The 25,144-nt window shown below is 37.3% G+C and overlaps 1 protein-coding gene across 2 annotated transcripts in view; it reads right to left on the bottom strand.

The window, feature by feature from the left end:
* Positions 1 to 228: 228 nt before the first annotated feature.
* The window catches only part of XRCC5 (X-ray repair cross complementing 5), a 54,192-nt gene continuing 29,276 nt past the window's right edge, over positions 229 to 25,144 (bottom strand). For both annotated transcript variants that reach the window (XM_075710221.1, XM_075710220.1), the window contains 8 exons: positions 23,387 to 23,583; positions 19,140 to 19,233; positions 17,621 to 17,690; positions 9,819 to 9,928; positions 9,201 to 9,297; positions 6,350 to 6,417; positions 1,222 to 1,293; positions 229 to 419 (listed from right to left, as the gene is read on the bottom strand). In XM_075710221.1, coding sequence (XP_075566336.1) covers positions 405 to 419; positions 1,222 to 1,293; positions 6,350 to 6,417; positions 9,201 to 9,297; positions 9,819 to 9,928; positions 17,621 to 17,690; positions 19,140 to 19,233; positions 23,387 to 23,583 — 723 coding nt within the window. In that variant the 3' untranslated portion in view covers positions 229 to 404. The remainder of the gene's footprint in view (positions 420 to 1,221; positions 1,294 to 6,349; positions 6,418 to 9,200; positions 9,298 to 9,818; positions 9,929 to 17,620; positions 17,691 to 19,139; positions 19,234 to 23,386; positions 23,584 to 25,144) is intronic.

Genomic DNA, 25,144 nt, shown 5'->3' with positions numbered 1-25,144 from the left:
AACATCACCCGATAACCTCACTGTGACATTTCTATCTTCCTTCCCAGGCAATGTAACAAGAATTTCAGGCGCCAGCGCAGATTCTCATTAAATTTAGTAGAGTTCAGCTGAAAGCAATACCAAGAATAAGCTAGATTCAGTGTGCTAAAGGAAAAAAAAAAAAGGCACCTTGAAGGTATCATTACTCCACAAATACTTCAGATTATTTTCAGATTATTTCAATCTTCTGTTCTGAAAATTCAGATTACATTTATACCAACTGCAAATGTCTCTAGGACTTCTGCTCTCATTCAAGAAAATAAAGATGGATATACTGTCTTCTCATTAGCATCCTGTTTTGTGCCCCATCTCACAGGGAGACCTCTTCCAAAACTTTGCTTGTGTAGTCACCATATATCACCCGGTCACATCATGTCCAGCTGCAAATAGAAGACAGAGATTTGGAAGAAGCAGCACTGAATTAAAGTTATTTATTACATGTGTTTAGCACTTAGAAAACAAAGCAAATTGGGAAATCCTTATCGTGTAACATAAATGGATTGCACAGAACTCAATAATAAGCTGCTATAAAGTACAAAAGCAAACCTAAAAATCTCATCTTCACCTAATCATATATGCAATTTATAGAATTAAAAAAGCACAGTCCAAAAGTAGAAATCTGCCTGTTATTGAAGCTTCTTTAAAACTGTCTACACTATCAGCTTAAGCCTTGGAGACAGATTTGTAATGACTTAGCCTGTAAAAAATGGATAAAATATTTATTAAAAAACCTCTTGAAATCCTTGAATTTCAGCAAGCCTGTATAGAGAAGGTTAATTGAGCAGATTAAAACATCTTTTTTAAAATTATTTTCAGTTTTCAACCCACATAAATAGCTGTTCTAGATCTACAAGCTTTGTTAAATGTTATTATAGTAAATTATAACAATCTGCTATCAAATGAGCAGCCTCACTGGCTCTTTTGAAACGCTACAGGACACATTTAACCTATGTAAATACCCATGCTACTACATAACATAGTATTTGCCATCATGAAATTACACACCTGGTTATGTTTTACAATAGCAAATAAGTAATTTCATGTGGCTCTCTTCTGACTCAGTTTCTTAGGTGTTTTCTAAGCCAAGCACTCTAATCTACTGCTTTAAGAAGCATTCACTCTCACTGCACCTTTTAGTTACAGTTTAATTCTAAAGCCACATCATCTCTTTATGGTACTCACCAAATCATCAACATCACCACCTTCATCTGTGGGAGGCAGAGTTTCATTTTTCTTTTCTCTCAGAGCCAAGAACTGAAAACACACATGTATTTATATGATACTGTCAGAACTCAGACCCTTAACATTAAATTAACAGAATGACTCCTTTGTCTATGAAAACAAATCCACCAGTAATTAAAAATTATAAATGAAGTTTGTTCTGGTTTCCACCCTCCAAAACCATTATAAAGTACAGGAAATTTCCTAAGACTTGCTTTTAAAAGATTTTATGGTGAAGCGTGTTGAATAACAGACAAAAGGATATGGTTCTTCAGACAACATACGGTTAAGCTGTAGAACACCCTGTAATAAGGATGCTGCAGATACTAGTTCCTAGTCTCATGAGGAAGTGGGGAAAGTTCTACTAAGTCCACAGAAACAACCTCAAGCACAGGAAGTACTTGAGACATCAGTGGCTGGAGCCTGGGACTGTACACTTTTCCCTACCCATCTGTTATTGTCCACTGTCAATCATGGGATTCTGGGCTAGATGGAAATTTTGTCCATTACAGTATGGCCATGTTTATGTTCTTAAAAAAGACAATTTTAAAAGTAATATTGTGCGTAGCTACAAAATGCTAGAGGACAGCAAACTGCCCCCCCATCAACATGAATACATACATAAGCTGACCAATGGCTTGTTTAACAAATTTAAGTACAACATTCTAGTTTTGTGTGGAACTTTGAAGTTTCCCATTTAATTCAATTAACATTTAACAAATGAACAAAGACATGAATTTTAAAAAAAACCTTGAACACACAAGATGGTTAGAATGCCAGTCTTTAAAAATAGAAAATTCATTATGTAAAATTCTATTGCCATATAGCTGCTGATACAACTCACCATATGCCCTTCAATTAAAGCATGGCATCCATAAACAGAAGATAAAGGTAAGTTGCTCAGATACTATAACAACTGAGATTAAACATACAGACAATATCTGGAGTACAACTGCTTCTGAATTATTTTTCTCTTAGCCTAACATAGTGAAAAAAATAATAATTTAGCTAGACTGGCAGAAAAAAATACAAATACTTGAAAAGTATCCAGTTGTCTACAAGTTTTAGTTATGGTCTCTTTACTATAAAATCATAAATTTTCATTTTCTTATTAAAATGCACCAGAACAAGTATACAGAGCTGGGAATAGCCCTGCCCCAGATAAAAAGATGTCTGCAAAAGCAGACATGGAAAGTCATTCCATGACTTTCAGTTCCATCATCCTTAATTCAGAAACAACTTTGCTATAACTCTAGATGATGAAAGAGAACAGCTAGTTAGAAAACAACCATATTAAACAGGCTATAATAAATACCTGTTTGGAGTTTAGGTAACTCTTTTGTGCACCCAGCTGGCTCCTGAAAGCAAGCTATTGTTTACCTGAGGACTTCAACTATAACAGCCATGGAGGTTGTGTAAAAAGGTCATGGGATCCCTACCAGAGCACTACCAGTCTCTGAGACAATATACTTGTACTGGAAAAAGCTTAAATATTATTTTACATAAATAAAATGTTCTGATCTTTCTCTAGAGCAATAGTGACAGCTTTAGACAAGGGGTAAAACACTGACAAGTTACCTGCTGCACCCCACTTGTGGGGAAGTAGCAGCTATCATATCCCCTAGGATGAAAAGCAAATACATTGCTTTTGGTTAACACCAAAGACAGAGGAAGTAGACAACCTCTGCCTAATTGTCTCACTACCCAAAGGTCAGACCTTTCCTACATCCTAAACAGCAACATTCAAGAGGAATGTAGAAAGCTTACTCCACAGACAACACTCATGTTTTAACATGCTGACTTCAACTTATCATATAGACTTTGTAGCTGTAAAAAAAAAAGAAGGTGACAGCGCCCGAAGGAATTGGAATTTCAAGATGCCATATGTCTGTGTATCTTTTTTGCTGGAAAAGTTCTCAATCTAGTAGTAATATAAAGCACATACTATGAAACTGAAAGCTAATGTCAGGTCTGAAAGGCTTTTTGTGCCAGATCAAATTTCATTTTACACAATTAAGAATGAAATGGTATTTCTGAAAGTAGCACATTTTTCAAAGTTTTCAAAATTAGCTTTCCCACACTAAATTAGGTAAAGAAAGCTAAAAGCTAAAGAAATGTATGATGAAGACTTGCAATAAATTGAAACCTGAAGTTTCCATCAAATGCTGAATATCCAAAGTTGGGTTTTTTTCCAAAACCTGTTTTACATTTATGCAAAAGCAAATTACATATAATAGTTGTGCTGAAATCCATTATCTTCCCCCAAAGCAACCAGAAAAAGCACTTGACATTTCTGCTCTTTTAACCTATCATCCTAACACTCTAAAAAGAGTACCTCCACTATTACAGAACCCCCTCCCTTACCTAAAATAATTTTTCTCAGTGATAGGGAAATACGCATGGATAAGCTAGCTCAACCAAAAAGAAAAAGAAATTTTTTACATGTTACCTCTCTAATAAGCGTCCTTGTAAGTCTTCGTTTCTCCTTCAAACAGTAACCCTATAAACCTGAAATCTTATATCCAAAACAGTCCTGAAACTGCTACCAGCTAGCGATCTGCACATAAGAGAAAAGGCTTCTGTGTCACACAGGATCACACTGACAGCCAGTGCCTTGACCCACATGCTTGCATGTGACCTATTACAGAGGTGAAGAACACTTGCGATCTTTCTCCATTGTGTGATATTTTAAAAGATCCAATATAACCCTTTAGTGAAGGGTATCACCTTCAGTATAGAAAACAAATCAACTATTTTTGCAATCTACTATAGACCTAGGAAAATGCTGGCTTTGTATCACACGGGAAACCTGTGGCCGGGTTTAACTGGACCAACAAGGACTAGATTTTATATCAGCCCCATAACCTCAAGATAAAATTTTCTATCCCTGCAGATCTTGCACCAAGAATACGCAGTCTTCCAGTTTCTTAATTAAAAAGTCATATAAACTCTTCACAGACGATGGCAAATCACGGTTCTGGTTTTGGATCTGGAGAGTGTGTGGGGAGGTGGTTATCTAGTGACTAACTGGGATTGCCAACTGCCTGGTTAGCAGAGAGATGCAACCCATTTATTCTTAAAGTCAAGATAACTGCCATGTTAGAGAACTCTGTTGCAGAGCTGATTTCATGCAATCTCTCTTATTCCCCTATTTTAAAGGGAAGTTTTGGCTGTTGTAGGATGTCCTGGTTTCGGCTGGGATAGAGTTAATTTTCTTCCTAGTAGCAGGCATAGTGCTGTGTTTTGGAGTTAGTAGGAGAAGAATGCTGATAACACACTGATGGTTTAGTTGTTGCTATGTACTGCTTATGCTAGTCAAGGACTTTTCAGCTTCCCATGCTCTGCCAGGTGCATAAGAAACTAGGAGGGGGCACAGCCAGAATAGTTGATCCAAACTGACCAAAGGGCTATTCCATACCATGTGACATCATGCTCAGTATAGAAACTGGGGGCTGGGGCTAAACCACTACATAGGACCTTCAATCAATCACAAAAGAATTTCCTGTATTGCAACACCTGGCTGACGGTAGGATGATGTTAAACAGAAAAGTAATTTTGAAGTCAGTCTACAAATGCTTTGCTCTAGCTTTGCCTGGCAGCTGTAAATCTAGTCCTTGCTACTCTATAATTTGTACTGCATTCCTATGCAGGCACAGTATTTTTTAGCCACCACAATCTCACAGTTAAGACAACAGTATGCTGTAAGGTCTTCATGGCTAGTAGAGATTTCCATAAGGAATAGCAGCTATTTCACACAGCATTAGCACATTTTGAGCATCAATGGTAATTTCAGACTAGAAAGTGAAGAAACATATTGTCTTAGGAAGTTTCCAAATAAATTCATAGCATTTGGAATATGTAACAAAAACTGATACTCTTTAAAACCACCACTGGGGAAAGAAGTTGCTCTATACAATTATGTGTGATAAGAAACAGCCAGTAGGTCCTTCACGTCTAGAAAAACATCATATTCTGTCATTTGTACTCTGCACATATGTTTAGTTTTCTGAACTCTTAGTTTGTTAGCTTTTCATTTTCATGACATTTCTGTGCCTCCTTCACCTTAAGGTAAATTGTTACAGATGAAAAAAGCAGTTTCTAAAATACAGCCTTTTACCCACTCATTAATTCACTCACAGAGAACCTACTTCCACCCCCTTCTGGTTATTGCTAATGTAAGGCCTGCAAGTTGAAAAAAATCAATATGGCATCTTTTAGAAAAGCTGCTTCTCTGCAAAGTACTTAGTGATTTTAGCCACAGGTTTACCTTCAGGGGGCTGTAATACAAGGACCTTCTTTCTTCTAAACTATTTAAAATCATGGCTAGCAGCCTGATACAAGAATGCCTGTCTTATCCTCTCCACACAAATACAATTTTTGACAGGAACTCTGAATTCTGCTTTCTTTCAAACAGAAGGCACCATTCTGCCTGTTAGAATTCACTTCTTTGTGACTTCCTTCATTCATCACTGCAGCTACTGACGTGGTGTATTTCTGTAGAAAGAATACCTGCAAATACTCCAAAACTTTTGTTTCCAAAAGGACCTAATATGATCACCAATAATAATACCAGCATCATCTACGATGGCCATCAATCCACAAGAGATGCATAAAGTGGAAAATACTGATATCGTTGCATATATGGTGAAAACTAGCCATAACAACTTTATATTGCTAGAGTTCACAATACCTTTAGACAAACAAGTATCCTGATTTTTGAACTCATGTGATAACAATGAAATCACAGTTCTTTCTATGAAGTTCAAACAGTGATCTTGCATATATAAATAGTCTACTGCTGTTCCAGTAAACTGAGTTCCTGAATCTCCTGTTTTTTGTAGAGGATATTTTCAGATAATGATGTCAATATATGCTACATTCTAAAGACCAATTAAAGCAAATGCTGTGGTACATGCTAGAGAATTACTTTACTCTGACCTGGGGTAATTTCAATTGTGTGGCAAAAGGACATTCTTCTTCCTTCATATGAATCCTATTTCATTCATCTAAAGATTTATCCATATAAGAAAGAATCTTCTGTTCCACAGCATGGGCTCTATACAAATAGATGCTCATTAAAAAAAGATACCTTTTCAGCCTCTTCACGTGTCACCGAACTTCCCTCTGCTTCATCTTTAGTGATCAAAGAAATTCTGTCTAAAAAAAATAAGAGATATAAAAATACCATTAGAAGGCTTCCCAAAAATGCACTTAACGTTAGAAATCAAAAAAGTCTTCCAACTTCTGAATGTGTCATCATCACCATCAAAAATAAAAAAATATTGCTCAAAGGAAAGTGTGACTTGCACAAATGAGTCACAGAATCATAGAATTGTTTAGGTTGGAAGAGACCTTTAAGATCATCAAGTCCAACCATTAACCTAGCACTGCCAAGTCCACCACTAAGCCATATCACTAAGCAGCACATCTATATAGCTTTTAAATACCTTCAGGGATGGTGACTCAACCACTTCCCTGGGCAGCCTGTTCCAATGCTTGACAACCCTTTCTGTGAAGAAATTTTTCCTAATATCCAATCTAAACCTCCCCTGGCACAACTTGCAGCCATTTCCTCTCATCTTATTGCTTGTTACTTGGCAGAAGAGACCAACACCCACATCGCTACAACCTCCTTTCAGGTAGTTGTAGAGAGCGATAAGGTCTCCCCTCAGCCTCCTCTTCTCCAGACTAAACAACCCCAGTTCCCTCAGCCGCTCCTCATAAGGCCTGTGCTCCAGACCCTTCACCAGCTTCATTGCCCTTCTCTGGACACGCTCCAGCACCTCAATGTATTTCTTGCAGTGAGGGGCCCAAAACTGGACATAGTATTCCAGGTGCGGCCTCACCAGCGCCGAGTACAGGGAGACAATCACTTCCCTAGTTCTGCTGGCCACACTATTCCTGATACAAGCCAGGATGCTGTTGGCCTTCTTGGCCACCTGGGCACACTGCTGGCTCATATGCATCTAGCTATCGACCAACATCCCCAGGTCCTTTTCCGCTGGGCAGCTTTCCAGCTGCTCTTCCCCAAGTCTGTAGCATTGCATGAGGTTGTTGTGAGTCAACTATGATATAAAAATAAATTAATGAGCATATTCATAAGCTTGTGGAAGTACCCATTTAGGAAACTGCTAATATTGTGACAATCAAACTAATGAGACACTGAAATCACAGATCACAGATGAAATGCTGAAAATCTATCAGAAATTACACTTTTAGTCATTCACAGCATGCTCTTCAGTCCTTAATAGCCTTAGAAAAATTAACTCCTAACATACAAACACTTATGCTGTGATTACCTACAGTCTGACTGCTAAAGTGCTGGTCCTGCCCCTACTTTGCTCCTTTGGTGCGCCAGCACCACCATCCTGTGCAGTGACCCCCGGGGGGGAAAAAAAAAAATCTCAATTATTTTTTTCCCACTGGGAAAACTATTTCCCAGTCTAGCTCATCACTTGGCTATATGAATGCTTGTGCCTGAATAAAGAAGCTGTGGGTGTAAGAGCAAAGAACAGTAGATTCATAAAGGTTTCAGCAGCAGCACAATTGTAATGCCACCTTAATGTGCCCATAGAACTACATGGCAGGGTTTCACGAGACAAGTGAACTTGTCAAACAGATCTGCCTTGCTCCTGAGCCACTAACTCATTAACTCATATCCATCCTCTTTTGGTGATTGCAGTCGCTCATGACAAGGCCCAATGCATGCCACATTTGGTAGAAAAGAGGGGATGGATCACGTGGCAAGCAGCAGGCAAAACAGGACTTCTGCTTTTGGTAGCAGCAAACGAAAAGCAGGTTCAGCTACCTAGTGTGAGCAGCTAGATTATGCATAAAGCACCTTGATTTCATCATCTTCTCACAAGAAGATAATCTGTTTTGTTTGAAAATATCATCTCTGTAATTTTTTTTTCCTCAAAAACATACTCTAGTTTATTAAAAACTCTGGTTTGTACCAGCTAAGAAGTATTAAAACAGCATTCTAGCATGGTTCTGGAAGATCCAAGTTTCCCACCTTTTGAAGTCTGTTGGGTTTTTGGTTTGGTTTTTTGTTGGTTTTCTTCTTGTTTTTTTAAATTTCTTCAGAGAAGGTCCCCTACAATACTACTGAATATAATATTCTTTCAGTGTTGTCTTGTGCTATTGTTTTGAGTTGCTAAACAAATTTCCATCTTATGTTTTGAACAAACTGGATGAACCAGGCATTACATAGCGTCTGGAGTTCATCACTTTGAAAGGCACTATACAAAAGCGTATCATTGCATTTTATACCATGCACCCTTAAGAGATACAGCTGAGCATTTAACAGATTTTCTTAGCACTGGTTCCAATTAAAAACAAGAGTATGACGTAAAAGATTTTTTTAGTCCACCATGTTTCGTATTTGTGAAAATGTTCCTTTATTTATCACTTGCGTAGTCTCTGAATGTCTTTTAGAATTGCACTGCCGTGTATCTTGCAGTTTAATCATAGGTAGGTGTCATATTACCACATATTCTGTCCTTCAGGTTGCTTAAACACAAATGATCAGTGACATATTTCAATGCTATCTATGCCTTTTTGAAGCTTAATTTGGAAGAATCTTTTTATATCTCTGCTGCATGAGTTTTTTCCATTTATTTTGAAATTCAGCTGAAATTGTATCTTCTTCTCCTTATCCTGTAACATTTAATTTGTCTCTCTTCTTCCACAGTTAATTTATCATTTCAACAAGACTTGGCAAGGCATTATGGATATTGCTGATATGAAACTATTAGTGCAAAAAAGGAAGTTGTAATGTGAAAGATTTTTTTAATTTTTTTTTTAAACAGGCTGCAGGAATGAACCATATCAAAATGCTGCTCTGGAGTTAAAGTGTCCCATTGCTAACAAAGTTTTCTCTTACATAATAATTAATACAACTAGAAATACTTTTTTAATTTTTTTTAATGCCATCCTACCTTGTATCATGATCTCCCAGAAATCAGTGAGGGCTTTATCTTCCACCTTTGATTTAAGGGCCTGCAGAAAATCATTAAAGCACGGCACCTTGGACAGCTGAAAAAAATAACAGCAATGATAACAGAGAAATATTAAATTAGCTTATTAAAGAGCACTGCAAACTTAGTTCCTCATTAATTCATCTAACATGGCGAACACAAAAGTCAGTACAGATTTGGGGTTTTATCTCTACTAAAACCAAGAGTTCTAAGGAAAGGTGAGCCATAAAAACTGCCTTTCAGAAAGCTAGTAAGACTGTCTTATAACCAGCTTTATTTAAGAAATTTGTAGGATTCCTTATTTTTCTTTTACAAGCATCAGGTCACAGGCCTTGTGTTTTTATGTTTAAAAGAAAACAAACAACAGCAAATAATACCAGAGAAGCTAGTCCCCATTCCAGTAAGAATAAAGAAACATAAAATGCAAATATATTTTTAAACTTTCAAACAGCATAACAGATTTTAATCTACAAATCAATTCTTTTTGCTGTAGCAATAAATTATCCAGTTTCTAATACAGTAAATAGGCCCATCATGTCTTTAATTTGAAAGAGATGAGTTTTCTCGCATTAACATTACCTTCATGGCCTCCTCTCTGAAAACTCTGATGCAATTGATCCCTTTCATGTAGTACTGTGAACCTTTATTTTCCAGGAACTGCTCTATGCGGTTTATCAACTGCTGACTCACTGAAAGAAAAGGAGAAATAAATAAATCAAAGGATGCACAATTTCAAGGCCAAAAAAATTTTTTTCCTTTACGTCCCTTTTTCTGTTCCACAGGCCTCGAAAGAGTTAATCATACCCATACCACCTTAAACTACTCAAGTTGATAATTGTTATCTAAGCTACTGTCAATTACTTCAGCCTCTGTGGAAAAGCTAGATAAACTAGGAAGAAACCCAAGCATGGCCAAGGCAAAAGTTTTTCCCTGAAAGCCAAGGAAAAAAGCACTGGCCTAGCTTGTTTGATACAAAGTAAAACCAGAACATTTGGGATCCTAAAGCTGAGGGAAGTTACGTTCTACAACACAAAACACATCCCCTAAACATCCTTTGGAATACATGCATATTTCAATAAAAGTGTTAAATTTACAATGAACGTGTAATAACGTCAAAACAACAGCTGTAAGGTGATTAGAGTTAAAAGACTACCTTGTTGTTACTGACATTACAGTATATCTTGTCTCTGTGCAGATAGGTTGATGAATTTTCGTAGGGGCAATGCTGTTTATGATTATGGAGATACATATTATAAACTGTGCATGCCTGACAGAGAGAAGCAGAGGCAAACAACGAGACTTGTACCAACAAGGAGAACAGCAGTTTCATCCTCACTGTTGAGCTCCTAAAAAGTATGCAGCTGTAAACCACTGCAAACACGACAAGTGAAAACGTCACCAAGCCAAACTAAATTCTGCTAGATTTTAGTACTTAATTTTCTTCATGTTTAATTACAGGTGAGGAACTGTCCAATCTTTACCCTCTGCAGACACCTCAGCCTGGGAGAAGTGTGAAGAGCATACAACAGTGATCTATAAACTCAGAAGCACTGTAAAAAGGATGAATAGGCAGTGATAGTCCACTGCCTCTCTCAAAACAAGAGCAGAGTTAGGTTAAGAACAAATGAAAAAGACGTACCTCTTCAAACAAAACCAGTTAACCTCTTTACCACAGGCTGCTGTGGGATGCTAGAAGTTTTAATAGCTTAAAAAAAAAAAATGCTTGAACAAATTCCTAGAATTCTTAAAAGAGGAAATCTATCAAGGGAGATTAAAGATGATGTTGCCATTGAGGAAGGAAATGCAGGAAAGCATTCTGGACAAGTCACAGCATCTGCCTGTCCTGTTCTTGTACTGTTAAAGACAGGTTACCCAACTAGCAGAGCCTTTAGTCTGAGCTATGAACCTTCTTATGTTCAGATGTTATGGGCATAGGTGTCACTGCAACTACTTCAGCCATGGAAACATCAACATAGAAAATCATCTGCCAGAGTGATGGAAGAGACAAGGATAAATAAACATACCAAGAAGCAGACATTGCTTAAATCCTGTATTCCACTCTGCTCACTGTAAGCATACACAGTACTTGCTGTTAATATTTATGTTCTATAAAATGCTTAACTGAACTGAATCTGAAGGACAGCATCTCTGAAAAGAGTGAAACAAGACATGTTTGATACTTTCCCACTAGCTTTTGACTCTATGGAGTTTCTAGAAAAGGGGGCGGATAATGGTTCTGTCCAACAACAGCTATCACACAAGAGAGTGTGCTGAAGTCCCGACTGCTCCAGAGGTGATCAGCTCACTCTATTTATTTATTTTACCAGTAGCTGACAACTAAATTGAAGTCTCACTACTTAAGCTCCCCAAGTTAAGCCAGTCCATTTTTTTCATGGTTAACGATTTTCTCATTAAGTGTTCTAATTTCTTACGAATTGCACTAATAAAAGCAAGTCCTGCTGGTGTTTTCAGTGGTGGTGGTGGGTTTTTTTAAATGCTGCCTTTTCATTGATGTGTTAAATTAAAACCCCAGGCACTATGAGGGTGCAATAAAAGTCTTTATTGTCAGTACGATTCCATCATACTGTTTGAAATTATCAGACACTCTACTTCTTTTTCATTTAATTTTTTCAAAATCCCTTTCCATTTGATTGCCTGGCAGACATCAGAAGAAAAGACTTTTTCTTGCTACTGACTGTGAGCTGCCTCCTTTTGAAATCTGTTGCAAGGAACCAAAAAACCCCTGCAATGTTTTACTAGGCACTGAAAGACCATAATATATGCAAGAAGCAGCTTACATGGCAACAATATTTTAAGTCAGATTCTTCTAATATCTTGAAACAGCTTGGCTAAAATTGGGTCTGTCCATTGGGTTTCCCTTAAATGACAGGCCAATGACTGATGAATCTAAAATAGATAAAATTCCTGCGTTCTGATTAGACTATCAAATTACTTCAGGGGGCCAAAGACAATACCAGAGATGGCAGATAAGGATTATAACTGGAAGTTCTCCAAAGTGGATTCTGTTCCTTTACACTTCTAGGTCTGAGAATTCCTTCTTCCCTTCCCATCATCTGCTCTTCCATTAGTGTGAAGCTTTGGTTTTTGGGTGCTGCAAAAAGTAGATTCCTCTACTTCTGCAAACAGGCATGTTGTGCATAAAGATCCAGTTCTATCTAACTCATCTGTGAACATTAGCGTTAACTCTGATGTGTCCCAGACAAATCCCAGGCACTGGGGTTTTGTAGTGCAGATCCTAGAGTTACAAACTGACAGCCTATTTAAGTGACTACTGTGTAATAACAATCTTTCTCTTCTGTCCCAACCCCCTTCATTCCCTTACAGATTTAAATAAAATGAACTAATGAGCTTCTACATTTTGCATAAACTAGAATTCCAGCACTGCTAATAACCAACATGTTCTGCGGATCATCCCAAGAAATTTTAATCTCCTGCTTCCTCCTTCTCCTGTACCTGATTGGTTAGATAACAAATACAGTTACTAAAGGCTGGAGAACTAAAGGTTTAAAAAAAAAAAAAAAAAATCTTTGAATAGAAGATCTTTCAGTTCTAACAGAATTTAATCCCTTCCCCACTGGCATTCAGACCCATTCTCTACTCTAAAATACATTCACCAGTGCTGTTATTTCTTGTGAAGTATGTCATGAACAATTATATTCACTTGCTATCTCTGAATATTTCCAGTACAAAAGCATAGTTATATTTTCATGTTTGTTCAGCTCAGTCCTTGGTCTTGATTACTATGCCAACCAGATTACAGAATAATAATAGATAAAACAGTCCAAGTTCAATTCCTTGGGGATTTTTTTCCCCCCCTAAAAAAAATTAATCAGGTTAAAAAATAGTTATTTCTGTAGACGAAAGACTCCTGTTGTTACCAATCTTTTGATTTCTCCACTGGTGCTGGTAATGATTTGTGTTAGTGAACAGTGCTTAAAGTAAGAGTCACTGACAAATCACTTAAGCCACCTGATAATTAATTTTAAACTGCTGCTCTGTAAGTATCATCTTTTTGTAACTGAAAAGAAGAAAGATATTCTAAACTGGAAACTGTCCTAATTTTTAAGGACTTCCTTCATCTTTAAGGGAAGAAATAAGAATTTTAAGATCAAGAGCTGTTGAATTACTCCATTGTCCTGTGAGGTCCTGTTCAGTTTTCAAATGGTCTCTTTAAATGGCCTGTGGGTATGGATCAGAATGATTTAGGCTGGATGTCTGAAGGAAATATGGTCCAAACCCCTGCTTCAAAGCAGGGTCGCTGTGGATCAGGAGGCTCAGTGCTCCACAGACTTGAGTTCCAAGTAGCTCCAAAGATGGAGAGTCTCCAAGTTCTCTGGGCCCCTCTTTCCATGTTTGACTACCATCATTGTGATTTTTATATTTTTTTCCCCCTTAACATCTAATCCAAATTCTGTTTGTTGCAACTCAGAGCTTTGCGTCTCACCCAATCACTATGCCCTTCAAAGACGAATCTGGCTTCATCTTCTCTGTGAAGCAGATGTACAGAAAACTTCAAAGTGATTTTATATACTCAAGTATTTGGTTTGCAAATACTCTTCTAATGACTGAATCATTTTCATCAAACCAGTCATTGCATTTGGCCTACCTAGCAGTAGAGCATGAATAGTCTCTGAAATACACAAAAATATCCAGTAAGATAAAAATGCAGATGAACTGCAAAGACATATGCCAACAAAAAGTGAAAGTAAATATCTTTGTTTTTTTAAAATTATCTTAGGTCTAGAAAGGTAGTTAACTACACATTTCTACAGAAAATCTTGCAATAAAATATCACCCTTGTTGCAACTGTCTAATAAATTCCCATTGCAAATCTCTTGTACACAATTCTTTTATGCATATGAAGCATCCAGTACAAAAACAGTGTTTTACATTTTACTTAAGCTGTCTACATGCCACGGCAAAAGTGTGACACCTCAGGCACAACAGAATATTTGCTGAAACCTACATGTGCAACTACTCTTTTAACTTTATTTTTCTAGAAATGCCTAGGAATAAACATATTATCAAAAACTTGCTATAAATACAAAAATGAGTATTTGGTACAATTTGTCTCTGGACTTTTTTTTATGTCCATAAACTGTACAGTTGTCATTGCAGATTTCTCTTTCCACTGACAATCAGTAAAATAAAAAAAGCTCTCAACTACAGAACCTCAGACATCATGTTCAGATAGGAGTCCTGTAACATGCAATGGAATCTGGCCTACAAACTTGCACAGAAAATTTACAAACCAAAGAAAATACTATACATGTGTCAGTATCTTTTTTACCCCCCATTAAGCCATCCTGTCTTCTACAGAAGCCTATGAAAATACAACACCCCATATCAGACACCTTCTGCTTTCAAGAAATACAGCATGAATGGAAACCTGTAAATAGTTGAACAGGATGAACTGGTAGTCATGTGGCTACTCCTTTGGCGTTATAAAGATGGCAAGCACTCACTGCATTTGAGAATCTTCTCTGCAGCCACAGCAATGAAGAAACTCATTGTACACCCTTGGGAGTAACGATTACATTCCACTCAGTCAAATTAATCTATTTTATTTGCATTCATTGACAAAAATGTCAGAAGCTGTTATCAGAAGACTGCTCTTTGTGAGACTGTGCACTTGTAACCTGCTCAAAATGAGACCTGCATAAAATGACATCTTTCTGGCCATGAATGCAGACAAGAAAGTAAAGATATCTGGAGGGGAAACACAATACTTGTTACGTGAGCAATCAGCATTAACCAGTAAATTGGCAACATCACACACAACTCATCATGTAAGCCATAAACTACACAGATGTCCATAAAAAAGAAGTTGGTTACTGTTTCAGGAATTGAGCTGCCAGTCTCCAAAAACCTATCCCTAACACCCTTGTCAATTTGAAACTCTTAGATTATCTAAAAAAATGTATTTACACGTTAGTGACGTAGCTCCCAGTAACAGCGAATGCATTGTTTCTCCTGCTCTGGTCTGCCATGGGTCACAGCACTAGCCACAGGCTGCCTAACTTACACTTAGGCTTCTCCTATGAATGGCACAAACCCTCAGCACCAAAATCCCAGTGAGGCCACTGCAGGAGACACATTGGTACTCATTTTTCATGATAAATATACCATCAGCACTTCCTACAAGCTGTTAAAAAAAAAAAAAAAATCCCCTTGCCATACTTTGGTCTTGGTAACTATAATTTTGGTGAGAGACTTGCTGTTGACAGAAGAGGATGTGTACCATTAACCTGCAGCTTAATTAAAAAGCCACTGTACTGTCAGTATTTAAACTACCACACTTGCTATTTCTACAACTTCTCCATCTACCAAAAAAACCCACCCCCAATCAAACAGTTGAAAGGCCTTTCTCCTCCCTATGGAGGGACTCTTGCTATTTTGTTTTAAAATGCGAATGTAGGCTCTGTTCAGTTTGAAAGACTACACTGGATGCTCTTTCTATACAAGAAAGAAGCAAAACAGGATGTAACCTAGTAGTTCTCCTGTCTGCATCCTGACACATAAAATGTAAATTTTTTTTCCAATAAACTATTTGAATGCCACAGATTATCCTGTCCTGCAAGGACATTTTTTACATCATATGTGCTAGCAGAGGAAAAAAAAAGTTTCATCATTAAATAGGATATAAAATTATACTAAAAAAACCCTTAGAACCACTGAATAGTTTTAAGGCAGAATTTACTATTTACATAACCAGAATGCAATACAGCAAGCCATTAAAAACATGCCTGTAATGTTTTATGTATTAAGCTACCTAAAAGGCTCTAAAGCAGAAAAAGGGTTATGCAGAAGAAAAAAAAATATGCAAAGCATGTTTTTATTTATAGTGGCTTCTATCTCTCCTTTAAATGGGTGACTGCACTACATTCTGTCTAACTACACCTTATAATTACAGAGCAGATCACACATAAAATAAAAGCAGATTGCTCAAAATTTCAGAAGCCATCCAAACATGTACTGCAGTTATCTCCAGCACAGCTACCAAGTGCACGTATTTAAGCACTCTTTAGTTAAACCATCTTCAAGGGTAATCACTGTACTTTCTTCTGCCTTAAAGCCTTCCTACATGATAAAATTAATTACCGTAACAAAGTAGTCAACTGTTTCACAGTTTCTGCATTCTAATATATTGTACAATGCTTTTCTATTGCATCTTAATATATCTGAGAGTTGAGAACACAATTCCAAATATTTTTTCAATAAACAAATTCTTCTCGATCTAATGCAAAATCCATGTAAAAAGCTAGCTAGCTGGCTTATAGGTCTGGAAATTCTGGAGATAAATCGCTATGTAGGCTTTAACAGACTGTATCACAAATTAATATACTACCTAACACACTCCGCAAAGTATGCCCAAAAGGACCAAAGGCCTTATTGAAATACCCAGCACCTCACTTCAGCACCGCCGCAAATTTTTTTTCTTTAAAAAGAAATGCCACATTAGTAAGTGGCTATTGGGCAGGTGAGGTTTATCTTGCCACAACATTCAAATCATCTTTTAAAAGGAAAAAGAACCCCATCTATCTTCTGCATTTTTTTTAAGAGACCTTTGGATTATATATATATATCTGTATAGCTATTCCAGCAGGTAAGTGCCATACAAACAAATGGTCATTTCTTTGCATTTTCAGACTTAGAGCATGCAAGACAGTGGCTGACCTGTGCTTTGTATTCTTCCTTGCCTCTGCATCAAAAAGCTGTCTTGCTGTGTGCTGGGAACAGATTTGGTGCACACAAAGCCTGCTCTCATCTTTAAGAGTCACAGACTACCTGCTTATTACACCCTAAATTCACCCGTGCTTTCTTTTGCTCACAACAAGCAGTAAGAAACGACCTTTGCACGTAAAGATTTAAATCCCAGGCATCAGATTCTTATTTCTTCATAGAACAGAGTAAGTAGGCAGCAGAAATAGAGAGAAAGTAGACAGAGAGAAACAGAGGCAGGTTTCTCACACCATGCACAGCCAACAGCCCCCCACTTCCCAGCCAGAAAGATCCCGGGAAGCCAGATGAGAAGCTGATACCCAGTTTGAATGAGGCAGTCAGTCAGTACCAAGGGATCCTCTGTTAGGAACACCTGAGGAGTTGCTCAGATGCCTCAATGTAGCTGTCCAGTGCCGTCTTACACAAACACAGTTATCCGAGACTTTCAAATGGGGTAGGCAAATTTTGACATGGGAGTTATGAGTGACACCTTTCTTTCCTGACTGGCACTGGAAGCTAGGCAGTAAACTCCAGAGCATCTCACATAGCACTAGAAACTTATGTTTAGACAAATGGATTGCATCTACTGAACCCTGAAGATGCTACTAATATAATTAAGACAAATAAAAGCCATTTACCCTCTTTGAAGTCAGCATTTTTCTGCCTCACCAGAATTCGGAAATCTTCTGCTGGGTTAACACTGCCAACCTACAAAAGGTCCAAAAATGATACAAATGTCTGCCAATATCCATCTCTTTCTTCTTGCGAGGCAACAAGAATCTTTAAATTTCTGTTTATTTTGTCAACAGAAGCTCTACAATTCTCTGCATACGGACTCACAAAATCTAAGTCTTACAATGTGTGCTAATGTGCAGTGCTCCTAGCAAAGGTTAGTTATGACATGAGCAAGATGAACTTACACTGACTATGCTGCACTCTCATAAGCCAACCATATTCTCTGGGGTTTAGAGGTCAGAAGCACAGTAATTCAGGCTATCTGCTAGTTCAGCTTTGAGACTTTCTGTAGCACAGACCTCTCACTAATCTTGACAGATGCTTAATGAGGAATGGGAGCTCCCAGGCATGTGGGTACAGAATCATTGGTTTGCCTCTCCAACATGAAGCTCAAAATGAAAAGCTTGCACTCAATTCATCTACCCTTTCTGGCCCAGTCTGACATCTTAAAGCTGAAGCTCTACATGGGCATACAAGTGCAAAAACCTCACAAAGGAACTAAAACCAGGTCAAATATAAATAAACTTACTGAAAAACGGATACAATAACTTTAGAAAAAAAATTATGTTGCTTAACATTTCCTTTCAGGAATCAAAGTTCTCCTAAGTTTATTTGAAAATTTTATGCTTTGCTGCCAAAATAATTCTTCGATCTTTCAATAAGCTTGCTTGGCCTCTTCATGTTTCATTTAAATCTGGCAAGGCCACTTTTCAGGAAAAATGAGAAGTGTATACTAGGAGTAAAAAATATTTAAATCTTTTTAGATTTTAAATCTTTTTAAAGATGTCAATCATGCATTTTAAAACCCAACCTTAAAGGAGAGTTTGAAAACAAATGAAGTTATCTCAATTAAATCACCTTTTTTCCCCGTAATTTGAAAAATCAAATAAAGGAAGGTGCACAGTTATGATAGAGGCGTCATCTACCCATGTACACAATATCTAGAATTAAGTTAGATGTTTAACCTATCAGGAAGATGAAGCCAAATTTGTGATTTAGAACCCCAGCCAATACAGAGAACAGTCTCTAAAATCACAGCAATACCTTTGATTAAATATACAGAGGCAACTTCTACAGTGCAGATGATAGGAAAGAGAACAAGAACAAAATTCAGCCACTGAACCCCAAATTTGAGATTCTGTTTTCTTCAGATCCTAAGGCTTGCCCATTAGAGTTCTAGACACCGGGGGAGAATTTTCTCCTAAAATATCCAAGACCGATGGAAACTTGTGCTAACATACACCTAAGGACAGAGAAAGTTATCTTTACAGTCTCTAGCAGAGAGTCTCAAATCTACAAGCAGACAATATTTCAGTCATGTTTCAGCTAGAAACCATCCTTTTATCAGGAATTCTGTATATTTACTGTAATAGAGAAATTAATCTTCCTCTTTAATAAACAGATTTGTAAAAATATGCTTACAGAGGTGATGTTGCCTTCAGCAAGTTTTATGATGCTAAAACTACCTTCCTCATCTTCAGTTTTCAGTTTCTTAGGGTTGGGTCCATCTTCACTGCTGCAAATGAGAAGGACAAAAATGAATACACTTAAAGTAAACTGTCCTGCCTAAGTAGGGAGTCAGTAAATTAATGAAATATACACTGAACACTGGACCAAACTTCATTATACAACTCTTCCCAAATTAACACTGAACCATGCCTCATTTTTCCCCACAGGCTGCACAAAGCAGACAGCAGAAACAGAGATCAGACTTTACCTTAGCATAAAGCAAAGGCATCGCTTATTGAAGGTGCGAGATTATTCATGCTCATTTCAGGAGCAAATTTACTCATACACATCTTCTCCACCTTTCTAAATACATAACATCTCCAGTCACTTTATTTGGAACCTGTATATTCAGTTAACCTTGATAATTTACAGTATATTATTTACAGTATATTACATGACATTTGGTATTCTCACCAGATCATCTTAACATGATCTGGTGAAACTTAACATTGAAGTAAGAAATTCATTTAGTCTTCAAAAATTACCTGCTAGTTCCTGTATTGGAATTGATAGCTACAACAAATCTGTTTACACACACAGTGGCTTTTGAGTCCAATGACCCATATTCTCCATCAGCACACGAGAGCTTTATAAACTTCCACCTACAGCACTCAAAGCCTGCTGGACAAATCCCAATTAAGTATGTAAGAACTCTTTTAGGACATTTTAAGCTAGATCTTAAAATGCTTTCAAAAGACTATTTGTTATTTTTAAAAAGCTAATTGTGATTTTAGGCTACTTTCTAGCTTTGCCCTCACAGGTAACATATACCAAGGTGTACATTCAAACCAGGAACTTAATTGTAACATGCCAAACTTTAGAGCACATCTTGGCAATACAGAATAAAATCCAGCTAATCAGAAAAGGGGAAGAAAATCAGACACTGTGTTTTGTATCACTTAATGTGACAAGCTACTGACACAGAATTGATTTCAGTCTAAGAATGCCTGAAAGCTACTCAGCGATCTGAATGGCAGTATTTGTGTTCAAGGAATCCCAAAACAAAGAAAGAAGTTTTTCTTAAAAATTCTACTGCTGCAGTGAAAAGAAGAAACTGCTTGACAACACAGGGACAAAGCCAGACATCCTGGACTACATGACACTTTGCATTCTACAAGGTTGGAACTGATTTTAAAAATCGCATTGCACATTACAGAAGCAATCAACTATTAATAGAAAGAACTTGTAGAGTCTTTCTTTTTACTTTCTATAGCACACTCTTCCCCTACTTTACAATCAGTGTCTATCCCACTTTGTTCCAGTAGTCATCTCTGTCCTTTACTTAATTTTGTCACTACTGAAATGAAATCCCTTCTCCTGAGCAACTCCCGTCATCCAACATAACCTTACTTATCACTCTAAGAGAAATGATGACTTTGGTTATGCCTCAGGAGAAGGATAGGATACCTTACTTCATTCTCAACTCTGCTGACTTTCTGGCTGACCTTGAACAAGTTGCTTGATTGTTTTGGACAACCGACATGCCTGTCTGTAAAACAAATGATACTTGTCTAATACCAGTGAGTTTAGAACTTCTACTTGAACCAAAATTCTTGTATATTGACGTGGTTTGGTGAAAGGTGCAAAGAACAACAAAAATTCTCCCTTAGAATATTTCTCTCCAAAGCTGTTTTCCACTCAATTGCAATGTCCTGAAGTATTTTTCCTCCTGCATTATTTTTACTGATTCAAAATGCTTTGGGATTGGAGGGCAGAGGAGAACATAAATGATGATGCTGCATTTAACTGCCTAGAACCAAATCTATAGCTGTCATTAATCAGTGCAGTACAGCAGAAACTAATGAATCCATACCCATTTATACCAGCCAAAGATCTGACATTTAGAATCTGTTACTGGTAATGCACTGATTAGCAGTATTTTTAAACTGTAAAACGTGCAACTACTATTTGAGAAAAATTAACAAAATACAACAGTAATTTAAAACACCCACTTTTACATTTATACAGAAGCCCCTCACATATTGCAAAGCTGGGTGAGGTAACAGCCTCTCCAAAGCCAACCTAAGAAGGAAAAAGTAAAATGCTTTCTATTTTACTGTTTTTTTCAAACTACACAGAGCTTAGCAAAAGTGAAACAAACGAATCCTGAATATTAAGATCTGTATTAAGACATCATGCCTACATGTATGCTGCCTTAATCCCATTAGACCTTAAGCAGAGATGAATCAGGTCAATATAAGAATAGGGGACACAAACCAGTTTTAGAAAACAAAAATAATGGTCAAGAGAGGTTCTAGCCAACTTTTTCAAAACACTTTAGTACAAATCATCTAGATCCGATAGTTTTAATAAGTTGAAGGTTATCTGGTGTTTAACATTTTCCTTAGTCATTGTTGCAGAGTGATGTACTTTTCTTTATCAAGTGATTTAATTGTATCACTCAGCTTTTCCCCAAACACAGAACAAAACCAAAGTCAACACTTCTGTTGTACTGACAATACTACTGTTCCCATTAATTACTACAGCAATACCAGGGGTTTTTTCATATTTTTTAATCCTACTACCATTCACCTTCTTTGCATAGTTGAGTCTGTATACTTTTGCCACCCTTAGAGATTTTTTTAATCATTTTAATGCCCTACACCAATTTCTATCTCAATTATTTTTATAGCTGCTTTCATCACTCCTCTAAACGAAACCAGTTTTTGAACAAAATAGCTTTCCTTCTTGCTTGTCAAATTGATGCCTTTGGGGCAATATGTTTTTAAGCAACTACCAGCAATGGGTCACTGTTTTTTGTTTAGATTCTCTCCCTAGCTTGTTTGAACCCAAATTTTGCCTTTTTTTTTTTTTTAAACTGGTTCTATCACTTTTTAATGTACATATAAATGTATTTATATATATACACACACACAGAGAAACTGGGGCACAGAGCAAGGACAAAAGAATTTAATCAGTATGAATTCACAGACACACCAAGGCAAGACAGGCACACACAGCAATGAACAAAATAAAAAGCAAGGTGTTTCCCAGTCTGTATACAGAAATGTGGTCATTATTCCAGAGCAGTAACATGAAAAGTCCTGTGTCATGTCTTCCCAAAGATAACATGCTGAGGACGCTCTAGCCAACCCAGGTAAAGGATATATAACAGCTCAGCTGGGCAAGGTCTCAAAATGGCTCAAAGATGTTGTTCCTAGCGCTGAAAGGACTGACTTAAAAAAAAAAAAAAATCACAAAAGGGAGGGAGAAGGAGCTAACTGAGAACTCTCCACATCCCAGGGAACCCACTAGTTATATTATAGGCATTCAATAAATTAAGCTCAAAGAAGCAGATTTTGTTTGAGCTAATCGATTTGTGGCTGGGGTGACAGTACCAATGCAGCAGCAACTAAGGATTTATCCTTCATATTTGGAGCACAAAAAAAGTAAACACAGTATATGTAGTAAAACCAAAAAAGTTATCTTAAAAACTGTTCAGCCAATAGATGTTCCAGGACGAGTCCATAACAGTTTGATTTTTCAAGACATCCATGTTTATTGCACACTAGATAATAATGAAGCTGCTTTTCTTTTGATGTGGAATTCAAAATGGAAGCTACAGAACAACCTAAATTAAGCATGCTGAGAAGGAATACTCATCTTTACAGCTTATTTAAAGCTCCGCAGCATTTATTCTAAACTAAATTAGACCCTATGTTATTCTTATTTGAACTATTTTATAACTATCAGTAGGTCAAACTGTTTGACCAGGAGACAGTAAGCAATGTAACAGGTTGCCCAGAGAGGATGTGCCGTCTCCATCCCTGGATGCTTTCAAGGCCAGACTGGATGAAGCCCTGAGTTACCTGTTTAGATCTCATAGGTGACCCTGCTTTGAGCAGCTGGTCAAGAAACAAGAAACCTCCTGAGGTCCCTTCCAACCTGATGGATTCTGTGACTCTGTGACAACAAATACAGACAAGAGGAAGCTACAGACTGGTTCCTGGTGTGTCTTGCCCCATAACACTAAGACCACCACTATTCAGAAAATACTCCAGACATACTGTGGTACAATATTCTCCACCCATCAGTATTTTTTCAGTGTGTAACTCATTGATCTTATGTTCAAAAGACTCTGAGCCTGCTTCACCCAGCAAAAACAATTTGAAGTGTAAAAAAAAGTTTCAAAAAAAATCCATAATACCTCTCCAACTTACTTGTCTTTGAAGATGTCTTGAGCAGTCTTCTCTTCTTTTTTCTTGCCAACTTCCTTTAGGGGGAAAAGTGCTTTTATTTTTTCAAGAGGAGCCTGACACCTTTCTTTCACCGCACGGGGCATCTCCAGCACCTCTAAAATGTGCTGTTCAATTGGCGGCAACGGCGCATTGGGATGAAAAGCCTTATGCTGCAAACACTGCAAGAAACAAATTGAGCAAAAAACGCTTTTAGTTTATGTGTTTTTAATATAATGCCTGTGTGCCTGACATCATATGGCACATGCAAAATATCCTCCACACTAAAGAAACTACCTGCATATTGCTTACAAATATTCCAGCTCACAGGTGGATTGAAAGTCATATGATCAGCTGTTTAAGGAGATTAATAATGATATTAAACAAGAATACTGATGCAGATGAGTGTTCCCACATTCACTGGAATGAGTTCTATGAAAATTATTAGGAAAATCCCAGGAATGAAGCAGTCATCTGTACCTGCTCAGCTTTTTAACTTCACTTTACCTTTAAAATGCAATTCTATTACAAAACAGTCACACGGGAGAGATTTCTATACATTCCAAAACTAGACAACGAGATATATACCCCAACCACGTATTCCAGCTATTGCCACAGTTTATTGTCCCTCAAAGAAAATATTTCTTCTTGGTCAATAAAACTCAGTATGCATACAAAAGAAATTTCACCAATTTAAGAGCAAATGGAAAGAAAGAAGTTAAATGTGCACAGGTGAGGCACATAATACAGGTATGTTTGCAAATTAGCTTTCAAAAGAGTGAGCGAATGAAGGGGCCTGACATATGTACATCAAAGTTGGAACAGATGGTAGGAGCTACAGTGAAGAAGGTTTTTTCACCAAAGTTTAAAGACAGTGCACACAGTCAGGGAGCCATGCAGAGGGAGAGAGATGAGTTTAATGAGGCAGGCTACAGAAATTCCATTGAGAATTTTAAAAGCAAAGTAGGTCTTTCAAATGTTGTGGAGTGTGGGATAGCAGAAGAGATATATGTGTATTTTCATATATACACACAGATACCAGTGCATGCACACACATACATAAAAACACACGATGTACATGGGAGAATACTTTTTCCAAGCCCACTACTGGGTGAATTAAACACAAGTGTGAAGGTAACTTTCTTCGTAAACTAGGAATACAGCAGAGATTGGCTCCCCTGTTGCCTGTCAGACATGACATTAATTTAAAAAACAAAACCAAAGCAAACAAAAACCACTCTATTCATGCTGAAGAGCTGCCAATAAAGAAAATCCAGACCATATGCTACACATCAATACTGATGTGCTTTCATGCTGCCATTAAGATTCCAATCCCCATATTAGAGCATACTTTCAAAAGGAGGCAGTCATACAAGGCTACTGATTTGGAAACACTTGTAATGATTTAAGGCATAATTATTTTGAAAGAGAGTAAAAATGTTGCTGGAAGCTGCAGTAATGGTTCTTGTGATACAAAAAAAATAATATTAAAACAACATTAGGGGATTGAATTAAACTCACAAAGCAAAAAAACTAAGTCCCCTGTTGTGAATGTGTTTTTCAGGATTTTGCATCTTAAATCTCTATGTGCGCAGCTGCAAGAGCTGAGCAGACCGAGTAGCCACAGTCTCCATTGTTCCTGTTTTTCAGAGTAGATGATGACCTCTGAAACCTGAGATGGCAGGTGCCATCAAAACTCAGGTGCTAAATGGTGATGAAGTTGAACAGACTTAACCTGGAGCT

This window comes from Pelecanus crispus, chromosome 5, assembly GCF_030463565.1.
Source record: "Pelecanus crispus isolate bPelCri1 chromosome 5, bPelCri1.pri, whole genome shotgun sequence".
Taxonomy (NCBI): Eukaryota; Metazoa; Chordata; class Aves; order Pelecaniformes; family Pelecanidae; genus Pelecanus; species Pelecanus crispus.
The sequence above is the reverse complement of the archived record's forward strand: the minus strand, read 5'-3'. Positions and strand labels throughout refer to the sequence as shown.